At 59.9% G+C, this 15,130-nt stretch overlaps 5 protein-coding genes across 5 annotated transcripts; 2 read left to right on the plus strand and 3 right to left on the minus strand.

Moving 5' to 3' along the window:
- Positions 1-502: 502 nt before the first annotated feature.
- On the plus strand, positions 503-3,873 carry SLS55_008524 (uncharacterized protein; the record flags this gene model as incomplete). Its single annotated transcript, XM_066779932.1, has 3 exons — positions 503-920; positions 977-3,429; positions 3,556-3,873. 3 exons carry the CDS (start codon positions 503-505, stop codon positions 3,871-3,873), a joined length of 3,189 nt encoding a protein of 1,062 aa, XP_066629161.1.
- A 970-nt stretch (positions 3,874-4,843) lies between these two features.
- Positions 4,844-6,580, minus strand: SLS55_008525 (uncharacterized protein; the record flags this gene model as incomplete). Its single annotated transcript, XM_066779933.1, has 2 exons — positions 4,844-6,511; positions 6,572-6,580. 2 exons carry the CDS (start codon positions 6,578-6,580, stop codon positions 4,844-4,846), a joined length of 1,677 nt encoding a protein of 558 aa, XP_066629162.1.
- A 751-nt stretch (positions 6,581-7,331) lies between these two features.
- On the minus strand, positions 7,332-8,472 carry SLS55_008526 (uncharacterized protein; the record flags this gene model as incomplete). The annotated part of the gene is made up of 4 exons (XM_066779934.1): positions 7,332-7,508; positions 7,694-8,124; positions 8,256-8,313; positions 8,425-8,472. The coding sequence occupies 4 exons, from the start codon at positions 8,470-8,472 to the stop codon at positions 7,332-7,334; spliced, it is 714 nt and encodes a 237-aa protein (XP_066629163.1).
- A 1,135-nt stretch (positions 8,473-9,607) lies between these two features.
- On the plus strand, positions 9,608-12,412 carry SLS55_008527 (uncharacterized protein; the record flags this gene model as incomplete). The annotated part of the gene is made up of 3 exons (XM_066779935.1): positions 9,608-9,684; positions 9,807-12,072; positions 12,398-12,412. 3 exons carry the CDS (start codon positions 9,608-9,610, stop codon positions 12,410-12,412), a joined length of 2,358 nt encoding a protein of 785 aa, XP_066629164.1.
- A 655-nt stretch (positions 12,413-13,067) lies between these two features.
- On the minus strand, positions 13,068-14,912 carry SLS55_008528 (uncharacterized protein; the record flags this gene model as incomplete). Its single annotated transcript, XM_066779936.1, has 1 exon — positions 13,068-14,912. One exon carries the CDS (start codon positions 14,910-14,912, stop codon positions 13,068-13,070), a length of 1,845 nt encoding a protein of 614 aa, XP_066629165.1.
- Positions 14,913-15,130: the final 218 nt, after the last annotated feature.

Raw genomic sequence — 15,130 nt, forward strand, 5'->3', positions numbered from 1 at the left:
TCCCAGTGCACCACGCAATGTCCACTCCACCATCTCAACATCACCATCGGGCTGCACGTACCCAGAACGGACGTCATGATACCGACGCACGGGTTGCCCTCGGACTTATTGGGGTTGCGAACACGCAGCTTAGGAAGCGGCGGCAGCGGGCGGCCGGCGACCTTGGAGGCTCCATTAACAGGCTTTGGCGGTGGCATTGTGACGGGCGGCGCTGGAGACGACACGAGGACCGACAGCGAGCGGAGCGTTCGAGGTGGTGCGGGATGGCGGACCTGGACATCCAAAATCTCAGGCGGGCGGCGAAATGCTCGGCGCGGCGGCAGCGCACGAATCACGTGGCGACGCATCGTCACTGTTTACACCAAAACACTCCGAGATAAGCACGCGCAAAAGTACCACATCCCTCACCGACGGCCGACTCTGGACTTGCGCGACGAATAACCTCCACCCGCGGGGATATCCGGACAGTGCCGCGCTCTGCTTCCGGCAGCCAGCATTCGCCATGGCCGACGCACCTTCCTCGACCCCGCCACCGCAGCAGGAGCAACCCGCGCGACCAGCTTCCTTCGGCGCAACATGGAACGAGTCCGACGCGTCCTTCTTGCAGCCCGGGGCTGTTCCGCTTCCGAAGGCACACCGCGCGTGGGAGCGCCAGCCGCACTCTCCCTTCAAGCGCAATGGAAAGTACCGCAAGGTGTGGAAGCGCTACGAACTGCGCTCCGAGCCCGAACCCCAGACCGGCCCCGCAAACATGGAGAAGAAAAGCCCTGCGAAGTCGCCGAGGAAGGTTGTCAAGAAGCGCGCTTTGGATGTGCCTGCAGACCCCACTGCGACGCCTGGCAGGAGGGCCCCGAAGAGCAAAGCTTTCGCGCCGACGCGCTGGGAGACGCCGAGGAGGCATAGCGGCAGGATCGCTTCTCGTACGTAGCCAACACGGCGTTTCGCTATCAGAAGGCCCGCACTGATTCCCTACTAGGTAAAATCGCCCAGCCGATTTTTGCAAGAGACCCAAGCCCAGAACTCGCCCACGCCGATGATTTGACATCCACGACAAAGGACGTTTACGAAGGCGATGGCGATGAGAAGGATGTGCAAGAAAGCCTCCAGGAAGAGCTGTCCCTGGACGACATGCAAGACCAGCAAATGGCCGGAGCCCAAAAGAATCTGGAAGTCATGCCGGTCCCGGCTACGGATGCGAAGCCGGAGGACGATACGACAGCTGAGGATCACGAAGCCAAAGAGAGCCAACTGGAAACGATCTCGTCGGAAAGCGCGTCACAAAATCTTGCTGTGGAGGAAGAAAGTGAGCCTCAAAGCATTGAAGCGACCGAGGAACCCAATGTTGCTGGACCGGATCTCGAAGCGCCCGATATTGCTGGGCCGTCATCCCCTTTACAAATGGCCACAGACCCCGAGATCCAACAGGAAGTTGAAGATATGGCTACTGTCGACGATTCTGTTCCTGAAGAGACGAGTCCGGGTGCTGTCGAATCAATCAGCGGCGAGGAACAGGAACAAGCAGACCATGCGCAATCTGAAACGGATATGGCCACGGAATCTGCATCTCCTATTAAAGAAGAAAAGAGAGTAGATTCGGAGGAAGAGGGCGAACAAATGCAAGAGCAAAGCGAGGAGGCAGAGGTTGTGGCGGATGCTATCACGGAAGACCAAACACCACACAATTTTTCGGAGGCACAGCCTGCTGAATCATCTGTCCAGAACGATACAAAAGACGAGCAAACCGTGGCAACAGGTGCATGGCCCGAACCTGTCGACGTTGCTGTAACAGTTGCAGAAGCAAACGTCGATACGACGACAAAGGATGCGGAGCAATTGAGCAGTGAAACTGCCAACAATACCTTGTTTACAGAGAACGCGATCATGCAAGAAGAATACAACATGAGTTTGGAGCAACAACTTCAGACGGATGCAGCCGAGGCCCTTGAGTCCGACTCTGCCTTGGACGAGGACGAAGCCTCTTCATCCGATGAGGAAGCGGATGAGACGGAAGTTTTGGACGAGAATGGATTCATGCTTACAGAAGACCCTGAGAGTGATGAAGATGATGCGGCCAACATACCATCACCTTCTCTCTCAGCGGCAGAATCACCCAAATTTTCTGCAATTGCCGATACTTTGACTCTCAACCTTCCCGACCGGACACCCCCAAAGAACAGGCCCACCCAAAAAATTACAGAAGAACCTGCTTCACCAATCGACGAAGACACCGCTTTCTTGAAGGATTTCCTGTCGCGCGCTGGCGCATCCAAGGCAAGCCGTGAGGCTACTGTCACTCAACTTGAGGCCATGACCAAACGTCGGGACTCAGATGTAGTACGCCAGGCACTTGCTTCTCCTCGTATGGCACTTGAAAGCAAGGACCCAAACTCACACATCGCCACCGGCGCTGGTTCACCTTCACCGAAGGCGAACATGAAGGACTCCGAAGATATATCAGGCGTCACCGCTCTGGACGGCAAGAAACTCGACTTTGGCGACTTGACCTCCGATCTCACTCTCGAAGAGCCCGCCGAAGAGCCACCAGCCCCAGCACCGGCGGCAACAACGCCCAAACCGCAAAGCAACCGACGTAGCGCTCGCGCGCGGCAAACGCGCCTCCCAGCCGCCGGTCCCAACCGCATCCAATTCCGCGGCGCCGCCGGCGCCGACCCCGTCGTGCTCAAGAAGTCGTCGGACGCGCAGGAAACGGCGGCCGTCACGCGCACCAACACGCGCAAGAACAAGGGCGGCGCCCTCGCCGCGCCGATCCGCCTCAACAAGCTCAAGGCCGAATCCCTCAAAGCCGGCACCGTGCCCGACGCGCCCGCGCCCGACGGCTCGCTGCCCGTGTTCGCGGACCCGGAGATCGACGTGTGGCAGGCCAGCAAGCTGCGCTGGGACGGCCAGCTCGTGTACTTCCAAGAGCAAGGCAATCTCGCGGGACTGACGAGCTTGTCGGATGACGAGTCGGCCGAGCCGGCGGAGATTGAATCGTCCGCTCAGGAGAAGAAGGAAGAGAGCAGCAGCAAGAAGAGGAAGGACAAGAGCGGAGACTCGTCTTCGACGACACCTGCGCGGACGAAGCGGGCCAGGGGATTGGGCGCCGGGAACGGTACCCCCGCCAAGGGTCTGCTGGCTCCCGCGAGCCTGCTGCCGGCAGAGGTGCAGGCGGACACGGAAACGATCGAGCCAGCGGGGCAGGACGGCAAAGAGAAGAAGAGCAGCGGTGGGAAGAAGGCGTCCGCCTTACCCGCTCCGCCTTCCTCCTCATCCAAAAAGGGTGGCGGCGGTATCGCGAGGGGAGGGAAGAAAGCGGACAAGCCGGCGATCAAAGAAGCACCACCACAGCCCGCCGAGACCGCCGCACCACCACTGCCACAAGAAGCCACCACCACCACCACCACCACCAACGACGGCAAGAGCGACACTGTACAGCCTCCTTCCGCTCCCGCCGCCTCCACCGCTCAAGCACCACCACCTCCCCCTCCCTCCCAGCTCCCCGGCCCCACCACCACCCGCCGCAGCCGCACTAGCCGCCTCCAAACCCCCCGAAAGGTCAAGCTGCCCGTGCCCGTGTCCGTCTCGGCCTCTTCTTCTTCGAACATCCCCGCCGCTCCGTCGCCCGCCGCCGCCAAGTCAACACCGGCGGCAGCACCGGCGGCGCAGCAGCAGCAGCACAACAGCAACACCCCTGCCAGGCTCATCGGCTCCACGCCGCGTAAGATGGCGGGCATCGCGAGGGCTTCTGGTGGCGACGCCGGGAATGCTGCTACTGCTGCTGCCGCTACGCAGGGATTGAGCGCTGGGAGGAGGAGGACTGCGGCGGCGGCGGCGGCGGCGGCGGCGGCGGCGGCGGCGGGGAGGAGGGGTTGAGGGGTTGGTATTTCTTCTGGGGACGACTTTTTTTTTTTTTTCTCTTGTTTATTGCTTATTGGAGAGTGGAGAGAGAGCGAATGGGTGGATTGATCGATGGATATATACCCGACCGAGAGGGGCGTGCTTGGCGTAGGAGCTAGCGGCTGGTTTGCTTTTCTCTTCGAAATGTCTGCAGGATGGAGAGAGGGAGAGGCGTTTGGGTCGTTATTGTTAAGATTCCCCATCCCCCCCTCCTCCTTCACCCCGGGGGGAGTGGAAATCCCCGTTTACGAGACCCACGCAGCAAAGGGGGCGTACATCTTTTGGATTGATGGGAAATAAGGGAGATCCCGTTGGATCGTTTCACCGAGAAATCAAAACAATGTGTACGAATATCTGATTCCAAAAATTCTTCTTCTTTGTGCAAGACTTTGATTGATCGTGCCGTGTGTCTCTTCACGCACCACCCCAGCTAGCTGTTTTTTTCGTTTCGAGACGAATTAAAACTAAAAACAACGAGGATGTATAATATATACTTTGTATAGCACCAGGCAGGCAGGGGAGAACCGCCAAAAACAAGAGAATAACGACAACAAAAAGAGCACGCACCGGTGTGTCTCGCACCAGCGCGGACAGGCAGGCGGCCGTTAACAGAAAACAAGAAATGGTAGAACCGGCTGGTTCGGGGGGTACCGCTGAGACCCCTGAGGAACCCACAAGCTGCTCCGGAGAGAGAAAAACGAAAAAGGGAGTTGGATATATATGGGCCAAGAAAAGGGCAGGGGTCAAAAAGACCCGGCCTGGATAGATGGACAAGGAAGGAAGAAAGATTTTCTATACACAATCTCGGTTCTCACGCGATTTTTTCCCGTTGAAAAAAGACAAGAGCGTAGAAGAAGAAGAAGAAGAAGAAGCAAGACGAAGCGGATTCATCATAATCATCAACAATGAAAGGACGAGAAAGGGAGAAGAAGTGGTCGTTTTCTTTTCAATACGCATCGCCCCAATCGACATCGCCGACCTCGTCGCCCTCCTGCAGCGGGCTGCGCAGGCCCATCTTCCGCTCGTCGCGCTGGCGCTGCTTGCGCTCCTTGCGCGTCACCAGGTGCGGCGTCACGGGCGTGATGGGCGTGTACGGCATGTACGGGCTGTACGGGGTCATGGGCACGCCGGTGGCGGGGGTGCGCAGGCCGCGGTTCGACGGCGAGAGCACGTCGCGCGTGCGGTTGCGCGCCTCGAGGACGGTAGTCTTAGTAGTAGGGAGCTGCGCGGAGCCGGGCGTCATGCTGCGCAGGGGCAGCTCCGACGTGGACGAGGTGGCGGAGCGGGCCGAGGCGTGGTGGTGCGCGCCGCCGAGGCGCGGGGGAGGCGGCAGGTCGGTGGTGCGGATGGCCGGGGGAGGGCCCGAGGGCTGCGCCTGCGGGGCGTCGCCGGCGCGCATGGCGATGTCGATGGTGTTGCTGCCGTTGCTGGGGCGTGGCGAGTGCGTGCTGTGCATGGAGCGGGCGTCCAGCATGCGTCCGCTCTCGCTGCGCTGGGGGTGGGGCCGCGGTAGCGGGTGCGGGTGGCCGAGGTCCTCGTAGCGGAAGGGTCCGAGAGACTCTGCGGTGCCGGGGGTGGTGGGCGTCTGAGAGGCCGAGGGCGGGGATGGCGGCGGGCCGGGGTTGTAGAAGCGCGGGGACAGCGGAGTACGGGCTTCCTCGTCATCGCCGCCCTGGCCTGGGTACTTTGCGATGGGACCGCTGATGCGGAGATTGCGGATGCTGCGGCGGGTCTTGCTGCCATTAGAGCCAATTGACGCAGTGCGGTCCTTCTTTGCGAAGTGGCCGCGAGGCGATGATGGCGGTGGGCTGGTGTAGTTCTGGCGACGAGTAGCGGCCATGGGGCTTTCCGGAGGGTAGATGGCGCGGACGGGGCTGCGAGGGCTCGCCGGCGAGATAGGACTCGCAGGATTCTGGCCGCTGGGAACGCGGAGCGAGGCCGAAGTGTTGATCATCGGCGGGCGACCCTTCTGCTGCACGGGGTAGTGGCGCCTCTCCTCGTCGGGGACTTCTTGGATCTCCTCGTCGGACGAGTTGGGGGCCTTCTTGTTCTTTTCCTCGTCATGCTCCATGACGGCAGCGTATAGTCTCTCCATCTCTTTCTGGCGCTCCTCCTGCTGGTTCTTCAGGAAGTTCTGGTCGAAAGAGGTCATGCTCTGGCAGCTGGGGCTGATGGGGCTGGTGGGCACGCTCTGCTGCTGGCGCTCGGCAATGCTCGCCTGGCTCTTCTTGAAGGCGTGCTTGAGCTTGCTGGGGCTGAGCGGCGAGCGCCAGCCGCGCAGGGGCGAGACGGGAGTCATCTCGAAGCCATTGGTGCCGTTCGCCTTGACGACGTCGACGCGCTGGTCGGTGACGGCGCGACGCATCTTGCGGCCGTAGGTGAGCAGGGCGGTGCCGACGACAAGCACGCAGAAGATGTAGGCGCCGATGATGGCGCAGATCTGGGCGGGCAGGTAGGCCTTGTTGCGGAGGGCGTGTTTGGCGACAGGGGCGGGATTTGCGTCGAAGTCGACGTCGAAGGCTCCGGGAGTGGCAAGGACGGGCGTGGTGAAAAAGGCTGCTCCGACGGCGGCTAGGGCTCGTGGAGCTCGCATGGTCTTGTAGCTCGGGGGCACCTAGGGGGAGCAGCAGCGGGGGAGACGGTCGCGACGCAGCTGCGACAATATGAAGGTCACTCGGGGCATTCGGGGTAATGCAGCGATCCACATGGCCGGCTGCACGACAGCGATGAGCGTATATATTGGGCTGGGCCGGACTGGCGGTGGTGGTGAACGCTCGACCAGTCAGGCCCGCGAGCGCCGCCTGCGCGCGCTGATTGGCTCAAGCGTGCGGGCTGTAAGCGCCCACCCATGCTCTTCACCTCTTATCGCGCCACGCTGCCTCCGCCCGGCTGTGATGTGTTCCTGCACTGCATGTGCATGCAGCGGCCGTGGTGAAGAGGCGTGCCACGGCCGCTGCCCCCGCCGTCAGCACGGCAGAGCGCACGGCGTTGCGCAGCAGGCAATGGATGAGTGTCGAGGTGCTGGGTGCTGGGTGCTGCGCTGCGGCCGCTGTCGAAGCTCGGCCGACTAGCCCACATCAGGCAGCGTGATTGCCGTGCTACTAAGCGCCCGCCACTCGCCTCAGCCCAATCAGCTGCCTGCGCCCTTGCATGGCTGTGCGCCCGCGCGGCCGCTTCACCGGCCTTGCGCTCTCGAGAGGCTGCCGCCAACCTAATTCGCACGCCGAGCCAGCCAGTATGTGAAAGTCACGAGCTTCTCTGTCGGCATCCGCTCCACCTCGCGCCCGATCCGTTATCACATCGCTTGCATCCGCTCCTTTAATACTACCTACCTCGTCATAGCATCACAGCCCAACGCCAATCGGCTTCCCACAGCCTTGCTCACACGGCCGAAAACCTCCTCGTGTCTGTGCAGGCTGGACCAATTTCACTCTCTATTGGCCTCTATGCGTCGCAAATGCTTCCTTAACCGTGCCACCAGCCAGCACATCGGCCATGCATTTCTCATCCGCATCGACCAGCTTCGGAATGAGCTCAAGCACCGCGTCTACCTTGTCCTTTGGGATCACGACAGCACTGTTCTCGGCAGGGTCCAGCATAACAACGTCTCCCTGTACCGTATAAGCATGGAAGCCAGTTTGACCATGTGAGTGCGAGTCAGGTTGCCTGAAGGATTCGGGGTCGGAGAAGAACACATGGTCTGGTCTTCCTTCTCGCCGACGAATGGCATTTCCAGAAGCGCCATTGTAGGCCAGTGGTAGGAGCCGGTGAAGCACCGAAAAATGCAGGGACTTACCGACACGACCGTCACGTCACCAAGCTCGACGGGATATCCAACGGCATAGGCCTTCGTCTGAGCGCCCGCCCCCACGCTGCTCGTTCCCTTGCTCCACACCGGGATCTTGAGACCTCTCAGAGTATCCAAATCCCTTACTCGGCCAGAGACCAGTACGCCCTTCGCCCCCAGCTGTTCCATGCGCACGCCATTGATGCCTCCAACCACTGCGCAAGCTTGCCCTTCTGGCTGTGACAGGACAACGATTGTTTCCGGGTTGACAAGGTCGGCGTAGGGCGTGCCTGGCGCGATCTTGCTTGCGTTCTTGTCGGCAGGGTCTTTCAGGTGCGGCTTGTCGCCAACGGGGTTAGGGAATGATTCGGTCGTTTTGGGAGAGAAGTGGACTGTGCTGGCGGGAGCGACCACGCGCGTCGTTCCAGTCGTCAGCGGACCTATCCGCATTTAACGTCAGCACTCTGGCATGTGTCGCGTGACTACGGCAAGAGATATGGGCGCGTCCAAAAGGTGACGCAGGACGCCGAGAAGGCGGCGAACGAAGAGCTAAGGAAGCTGCTGGATTTACCTATGTCTGGGATAAAGCCAGCGCCGGGGACATTGAGCTTGAGGAGGGCGTCCGAGACCTGTGTTGCCCAAGTCAGCAGCTAAGTCTTGGCTCAGACGTTTCCAGAGCTCTCAGAACAGCTCATGGCAAGCTATGGCCAATTATGCAAGCACGCGGCAGGCTAACGTACGTCGCAGGCGGTGTATTTCGCGAGCAGATCGAGCTGAGCAGACGACATAGTGAAGGGATTGAAGCGACGCAACGTAGCAAACATGGCCGTAATCGAGCGTTGGAAGAAGGGGTCGCGGAGATGGAGGGGCAGCTCCGGTCAAGGAGTCGAGCTTGTCTCGGATGCCTCCGATGACGCATGCGGGGAAAGTCGGCGCCAACGCTGGGCAACTTTGCCGCGGTCCTTCCGCCCGCCATCACCTTCTCTTCGCCCAACGCCCCTACGCCCATTCCACAGCCAAGCCATCTCTCCGCGCCGATAATGACCCTTGCTCTTGGTTCATTAGAGAGCTCGAAGCAGTGGTTCCCAGAAGTTGTGTTGACAGGCCAATTGAGCCAGGATACTTGGAAAGCTCTGATTCGTCAAACGGTCGCCTCAATGGTTTCCATCTTTAATATCTCTGTCGGATGCCCACACGGCTGATCCGCCCACATTCCGCTAATTCACTCGGCGTGGAACTCAGCAACCGACTTGGTTTTGCAAATAAAGCTAAGCACAGTCAGTCCTCCGCTTATGCACTCCACAAATCCGCCCTCAGTCGTCGCAATGCCCGAGTCAGCAACTCGGTCGATGTCTTACCGAGATCGAATACAATACCCGTGGAACGTCTTTGTGGAGCTAATCGGGTTTCGAGAACCGGTGTGCCGATCCCGGAACTCCCCACACACCATGTACGCCCCATACCTCACGGCTGCTCTAAAGGATGTGGTACACGCATACGTATATGGTGAAAACGAACACGAGCACGCGCCGTGCCGTGCCGGGCACCAAGTCTTCCCCGCACTCCACAAATGCGGTTTCCCCACACTATACGTAAAATCGGCTGTGGCTTGCTCTTACGGCCATGCTTCGCCGGAACTCTGCCGGCACCGTGCGCCATGGCCGCACACCGGATTTGCCATGAGCTATTAAACCGTCACCTCGCTCCCGTGTAGCTACAGCACTTTTGAACCCCCTCTGCCGCTTTTGTCCTCGACCTCAGCCCGTGCTCCTGGCCGGGACTTTGGCTGCAAGAAATGACCCCGGCATTCCCGAATTCAGTGTGCGTCTTGCTGGCGGTGCTGGCCTCTACGGCGGCGGCTACTTTAGCAAATTCTTCTGGGTAGGTTCGATTTCTAGCTTCAAGCTACCTCCAAGCGCAGATATGTGCGACTTTCATTACAGAGGAAAACTCAAGCCCTACTCGTCGGCTTCCAGGGGAGATGTGCGGTGGAGATCTCGGTTCTTCGGAAATCCCGAGTTCGACTTTAGTGGTGCCTCAGCAATCACCAAATCGAGAGGCATTGTAACAATCTTCTTTGCCTTTGGCGCATATGTTCTTACATTCCGCTGACTTTTTCTAGCACTTCAGATGTCTACCCAGTAGCATACAACTTCGCCAACGCGTCGACTACGTTTAATTACTCCTCGTCTACATGCGTGACTCTTACTGCGGCGAAGCCAGTGATCACACTAGACTACGTGTGGGAAATTGGAGGATTCCCATTCATTGAGGTCACCGACGTTCCCACTTGCGGCGTCCAGATCGAAAGCCGGTACTCAGAGGCAAAGGCCAGCCTTGATCTCCCGCAGGCTGATGGGCCATGGACGTTCTCGAACGGGTTGAGCAATTCCTTTCGTGTCGAGACTTTCAATGTCTCCTCGCCTGGGAGACTCCAGTCCTTTTTCATCCAAGGCGGGCAAAGATGGCAGGCAATCAAACTGCTGGGACAAGGAAGCTTCACGTTCTGCGGTGCAGGCATGGCTTCAGGCAACGACGTCAGGACACTCGAAGAGCTGCCGGGAAATTTCAACAGTTCCAACGACATGTACAACAAGATATGGGCACTTGGAGTCAGGTCCGCCCAGCAAGCCTGTATCGCAAGCGGCAGCGCCCCTTCAACTTGGGAGATCACTAACGACGGCGCCTTCGTGCGCGGCCAAGCTCCTGCCCAGTCCTCTCTTGGAACGGAATACGGCAACTACACATTGACCTTTTCGACGAAAATCGCCCGTGGCGGTACCGGATGGCGGGTTGCAGCAAGTATCCAGGGCTATGGACAGTATTTTGTCCTCACTAGTGAATATCCAGAGGGCACTTTTCTAAACACCAACCGGACCCTTTTACCTCCGAGTACTCTTGTCGCCAACTACGGTTGGAGCCTCGTCAATCAAACTACCTTGGAAACCGGGCCAAACGTGTACTATCCATTGCCTTTCGAGGTCAAGGAAGACAAGTGGTACAATATCACCACAACTATAAATGCCACTGGATACGCAGTTTCCATTGACGGCAGCGATCCGATCTTCGTATTCAACGCAAACGGCATCAACAGTGCGCCATCCACTTTCAGTTCCGGAGACAAGACATCCGGCACATGGGGTTTCGGCCCATTCCAAGACCAGCAGGCTTACTTCACCAACGTCGTCGTCGAGGCCAAGAACGGCACCGTCCTCTACAAGAGTGACTTGAAGGGCGCCTCCGTCCTGGAGGAGCACGGAGTCGCAGCCAACACCCACAACGTTTGTCTCGACGGCGCAAAGCGCGACCGGCTCGTCTGGACGGGCGACTACGCCCACACGCAGCGCATCATCGCCGCCAGCACCGCCAGCACCGCCTTCTCCACCGGCACCCTCGCCTATGCCCTGGAATGGCAAGCCCCCAACAGCTCGCTCTACCCCAACTTCTCCGGCATGTCCGCCTCGATGGGCGCCTCCCCGGCCGTCGGCGGCACCGCGCGCGCCGGCTACGCCCTGATCGACTACCAATTCCTGTACCTGCTCGCCTTCGCCGACTACCACCGCGCGACCGCCGACAGCTCCTTCCTCGCGACGCACTACCCGCAGCTGCGCCGCCTCGCGGACTCCCTCGCCGCCACCCTCGTCGACCCCGCCACCGGCCTCGTCTCGATCCCTCCCTCCCTGCCCGGCATCTTCTTCCTCGGCCCCTCGGCCAACGCCACGGCCCCCTCCGCCCTCTTCGCCCACGCCCTCGCGCGCGCCGCCGACCTCGCCTCCGCCGCCGGCGACCCGGACTCCGCCGCTTCCTGGACCGCGACCGCCGCCGCCGTCGCCGCCGCCGTCGACGCCCTGCTGTGGAACGACGAGGCCGGGACGTACGCCGTCTCGCTGGACGCCCCATCCAACATCAGCGTCGCCGCCACCGCGTGGCCCATCCTCGCCGGCATCGCGGCCCCGCGCCGCCGTTCGCGCGCCATCGCCGCGCTCGACGACCGGCTGCGGCTGGGGGTCGGGTACAAGAGCGACGAGTCCGTCCCGGATGCGCTCGCGAACGAGACGGCGCTGTCGCCGAATCTGTCCGGGTTCCTGCTCGAGGCGCTGATGGTGGCGAGTCGGGAGGCGGCGTTCGACGACGGCGCCGCCACGCGCTCAGCCCTGTCCCACCTCCTCGACGACCTCTGGCCCGCGACGCTCACAAACGACGCGTACGCCACGGGGTCCAGCTGGGAATACGTCCTCCCCGACGGCGCGCCCGGCCTGGGCGCGTCGTACACCAGCCTCGCGCACCCGTGGGGCGGCGCGCCGACGTACGTCCTGACCGAGCACGTCCTCGGCGTGCGGCCGACGAAGGCGGGGTTCGCGACGTGGGCGTTTGAGCCGAGCGGAGCGGTGAGTCGGGATGTGGATGTCGAGTGGGTGCGGGGGAGGGTGCCCGTGCCGGTGCCGGGCGGAGGGGGAGGGGGCGCGGCGGTCGAGGCGGGGTGGTGGAGGGTGCGTGGGGGTGATGGGGTGAGGGTGAGGGTGAGGGTTTGTGGGGTGAGGGGCACGAGGGGCGTGGTGAGGGTGCCCGGGAGGAGGGTGGTGGATGTAGTGGGGGCGGAGTGTGTGGATGAGGTGGTGTAGGGTGAGAATTGGCGTGGGTTTGGTGCACGGCTAGCTGTTGCTTCTGTGCGATGCGTTTGTGTGGCGCGGTCGCTTCTTGGTACCGTCGCAGCTTGCGGGTGCTTAGGTATGGGTAGTTGAAGATATTGTCCGGACGTAGATGTTTTGATATATCTGTGATGTTCGCGTCGGGATCATGTCTTCAACTCCCCACTGAAAGTTTGTTTCTTGAAACAGCAGTAACCAGCCACGATGTCGTGAAGTCGGCCAGGAGTGCCGTCAAACAATTTTCTCAACTCCGTTCAGTGACAGCATACCGTAGGGAAGAAGGATGAACGTCAGTATCTAAGTGAATACGTCCGGAGTGGAATCCAAACGGCGGACGCATTTGGTGCCGTTTCAATTCTACATTTGCGTCGGGACAACCTCTTCAACTCCGCGTGTTTGTGTAGAAGATCGAGCGCACGCTGCTGCGAGGAGGCGAGGTAGGTCACCACGGCACTTCTCAAACACGGCGTGAGGCACTGATTTGTCTATATTACAGTTTTTTATTGGTTATGAGTAGGCTATCTGAGGCCAAAATAAGTGTATATCTGCTGCCAGCATGCTGCAGCAGTCCAAATGCTCGTTTGGACCCAATGAACCACCTTCTTGGTGCCTCCGATGACGCCCTTGGTGATCAAACTCCTGAAATGACGCTTTTTAACCCTCATGAGCCGTGACGCTTGAAATCAATGCCAAAAACTGAACCAAAATGAACCCGGATCCTCGCCTCATTATATCTACTGATCCACGATCATCGCCTCCTGAACGAAGGCATCGTACTCCGTCTGCAAGCCCGCATCCTGCATAACCCTCTCAGCATCGTCCATAATCTCATCCAAATCCTTATGCATCCTCTCGACCGGACTCAACTCCCTCCTCGCACTCACCGCGCTCCTCTCCGCCGCGGCGGTGAGATTCGCCGCGTCCTCCATGATCTTCAGCAGCGCCTTGTGGCGCTCCGCCAGCACGTCCTGCTGATCGACAGCTCTCGCGTACAGCTGGAGGGCCAGCGTGCGGAACGCCTGTCCCCTCTTCTCGGCCGCCTCGGCTCGGGCGCTGCTCTCGAGGACGGCGCGATGGTAGAGCGCGGCCCGCTGGCGCAGGTTGGATATCTCGTTTTCCATGGCGGTCTCGCGCTCGCGGGAGTCGTACAGTGTCTTGCGCAGCTGGACGAGCTCGGCGTCGCGGAATTGGACCTCCTGGGGGACGTCGTAGCGCTCGATCCCCTTGCGTTGGCGCTTCGGCGCCGGGTTGGTGACGCTGCCTGAAGACGATCGGCGTTTGGCCGGTTGTGCCGATGGGCATGGTGAAATTGGGCTGACGGTCTGCTGTCGTTGCTCCTGAGACTGATCAAGTGTATTGGGGTGTATCGGAGAAGAGGATAAGAGTCCCGGAGGGTCCTGTGGAGTTGTCGACGGTGCCAGATCAGTTGGCTCAGCTTCACGCTCAGATTCATTTTCCAACTTCGTACTGGTAGGCTCAACGTGCGAAGCCACCTTTTCCGACGGCTCTTGAGACTCTGATTCTAATGCTTGAGGCTGCTCGAGCATGTGAGGTTGCTCCGGGACCAAACTTTGCTCTGGCACCGAAGGCGCCTCTGCCGTTGAGATTTCTTCCGCAGCCGGACGCTGTTCTGCCACTGACGTATCCTCCACAGCTTGGCCCTCGACAGCCTGAGTCTCCGTGACCACCTGCTTAGCAGCCACAGCTGTGGTGCTTGCCTCATCAACAACGGTCTTTTCGGATGTAGCAGGAGCCGCGGCACTGGATCCGTCATCCGCAGGGGCAGGGTGGCACCCATTGAACCAGTATCTCTTGTCCTTGGTCCTGCGGATGGAACAGAACGACTTGCCGTCCTTCTCATACACAGGCCGGCCTCGATTTGCACGCGTAAAGCTGATTCGCCCTTGGGGTGTGAAGTCGAATGACCAAAACCGGTGCTTGTCATGCGCACTCCAATGTTTCGAATGGAGAATGTCCCAGGCGGCCTTGTCGTCCAGGTAGACGAAGTGAGGCGGGTTGGTGGCAGTCGGCTGCTTAGGGACGTTCCGACCAGTGTACAGCTTCCACGTAGGGTGACCCGGCTTTTTCGTCCTGAAATTCTCCACGAGCTCGGGGGAGGGATCACCATTCCCATCAGATGGCTGCCATATCGCCCTTTCAACTTTTCCATCCGACATGGTGGGACGTGTGGCGATCGGAGTGATGTTCTTTCCCCTTGGAGTTCGGGTTGAAGGCTTCCGTGCCTTCGCGACAGGTACTTGAGGGGTGGCAGTCGGAGACGTGACTTTGAGACGAGTTTCGGTAGCACCTGGGTTGGACTTCGAAGGCTTGGGCTTGACGGTCTTGGTGATTTTGGATGGACAGGCTTTGCCGGCTTGTTTCGCTGGCTTTGGCGGAACAACTGAGCCAGATTTGTCGGCTGAGCCGACTGGCTTCTTCACCTTGGAAGTTGAACTAGCCTTCGCTACCGGCTTCGGGGCCATTTTCTTCTTAGATGAGGCCGGTGCTGCTGGCTTGGTGGCCGTGGGTGCTGCAGACGCCTCGATTGCCGAGCCTGGCTTCGAGATCGGATCTGCCATGGCTGGTTGAGAGAGGATGTAGGTTTGGGTGAGATCAGTGCATGCGCGATAAGGTGATGCTGTTGCACTTGGGGTGGCAATTATCGAAGTGCGTCATGTGTCATGGGTAAGTTGGGAGTGCCCGTCTGGTAGATGCTGGAGACGAGTGTGAGAGTTAAAGAAGAAGAGAGAGGTCTGGGTGAAGAGGAAGATTGGTGAGCATTATAAACCACGTCCAA

This window comes from Diplodia seriata (genome assembly GCF_021436955.1).
Source record: "Diplodia seriata strain FDS-637 chromosome Unknown scaffold_9, whole genome shotgun sequence".
Lineage (NCBI taxonomy): Eukaryota > Fungi > Ascomycota > Dothideomycetes > Botryosphaeriales > Botryosphaeriaceae > Diplodia > Diplodia seriata.